Raw genomic sequence first — 1,711 nt, 5'->3', positions numbered from 1 at the left:
AAATGACTAAGATTTAATGGGGTAGAGTCAGATAAAAATAGGTAATTATCTGTAGTATATCCGTGTCCATATTTTTAGCCTGCATTTTAGAGATTACCACCCATTCACATCTCTTAATAGGAATCCTCTTAATAATCTTATGCTTCGCAAACAAGTCACTGGTTCTTACCATTATAAATACTAGTTACCTTATTCACAACAAGGCATACCAAAATTCAGATAGCTTGCCACATTCTCTTGAAGATTGCTTAACAATATTCTAGGGTTTGCCATCACTTTCCTTCCCTCTAGGGTTTTCCATATTCTCTCCAAGATTGCTTAACAATATTCTAGGGTTTTACATTAGTTTTCCATCTAGCAGGGTTTGCCATCACTTTCCTTCTCTCTAGGGTTTGCCATTAATTTCCCTTCCCCCTCTAGGTTTGCCATTGATATCACAAGTACTCTAACAATTAATGGCTAAGAGTCCTGATAATAGGATCACAAACAAAGATGCTGAGAATGGGAAAAAGGAGGGCAAAAGTCGAAGAAGGGTTGAAATAAAGAAAGTTGAAGACAAGAACAAGCGTCACGTGACCTTCTCCAAGCGCAAAAGGGGTCTCTTCAACAAAACAGCAGAGCTCAGCGTTTTGACCGGTGCTGAGACGGCAGCAATCGTTGTGTCAAACAGTGGCAAGGTGTTCTGCTTCGGAAGTCCCTCCCCTGACGCTGTTATCGAACGCTACGTTGGTCACAATGCCTCATTATCTGCAGGTCAACCAGATAATTATCATCCTCAAATAAACAACACTCATCGTTCTACTAATTATTTCAATGTTAATATGAGTAGTAGTAAGAAGCAAATACAAGATTATGAGAAAGCTTCGAGACACTTGAAGGAAGAGAAAATATTGAAGGGTGGGAAGAAAAGTAATAGTAACAACAATGGAGGAGATGAAGGAGGTTGTTCTTATGGGTGGTGGGAGAGACCGATTGGAATGATGAGTAGTTTGGAGGAGTTAGAAGAGTACAGGGAAGCCTTGTACAAGTTGAAGCACAATGTGGAGGTTCGAACCAATCAGCTGATTCGGGAAACTACTCCTTCCGATCACTTCTCCTCTCTTTTGTCTATGGATGATACATGGAGTCCTCCAAAATTAAGCCAGGGTCAAGGGTGCATGGGACGTGAATTTTATTATTTCTTGTGATACCAATGTTAAGAAGTGCTTGTGTCAGAATGTACTTCTCTAGTAGTCATGGCTTTTGGTGGAGGGTTTTAGTTGATTAGGGATCATGACCGAACAGGTTACACACACACATTAATCAAAAGTTTCATCAAATGTACTCATAGTTGTTTTGTTCATTTATCTTTAATTTTTAAGTTAAATAAATGTAGGTATTTAGTTTCTCAATCTTTTATGAATACTTAATGATCTCACTTTTAGGGCTAGCCTTGAGGGTGCACAGGTATGTGTGAGTTTCATCTATTAGTTTTTATGACAAGTTTCATCATGTTCTATTAGGTTTTAGTTGATTAGGGTTTATGATGAGTTTCATCATTCTTTATAAATATCATATCATGCGTTGTTAAAATCATATCATTTATCATGCGTAAAAAATCATGTGGTAATGCATACTTTGACACATCAAATTGTACAACAATGTGATTTAAAAAATGTGGTCTACCTAATATTTTTCTTAAATTAAGTGACCAATTTTTTCTTCATGGACA

At 37.2% G+C, this 1,711-nt stretch overlaps 1 protein-coding gene across 1 annotated transcript; it reads left to right on the top strand.

Annotated features, from left to right (window-relative positions):
* The first annotated feature begins 226 nt into the window (after positions 1-226).
* On the top strand, positions 227-1,344 carry LOC114826754 (agamous-like MADS-box protein AGL29). Its single transcript, XM_029107523.2, has one exon. The coding sequence runs from the start codon at positions 456-458 to the stop codon at positions 1,185-1,187; it is 732 nt and encodes a 243-aa protein (XP_028963356.1). The 5' UTR covers positions 227-455; the 3' UTR covers positions 1,188-1,344.
* The last annotated feature ends 367 nt before the right edge of the window (positions 1,345-1,711 follow it).

Source organism: Malus domestica, chromosome 09 (assembly GCF_042453785.1).
Source record: "Malus domestica chromosome 09, GDT2T_hap1".
Taxonomy (NCBI): Eukaryota; Viridiplantae; Streptophyta; class Magnoliopsida; order Rosales; family Rosaceae; genus Malus; species Malus domestica.
Note: the sequence above shows the minus strand (reverse complement) of the source record. Positions and strands in the feature narration are given on the sequence as shown.

Bases quoted from the DNA above. Each gene is read 5' to 3' on its own strand.
- LOC114826754 (XM_029107523.2), top strand. From the start codon at position 456: ATGGCTAAGAGTCCTGATAATAGGATCACAAACAAAGATGCTGAGAAT.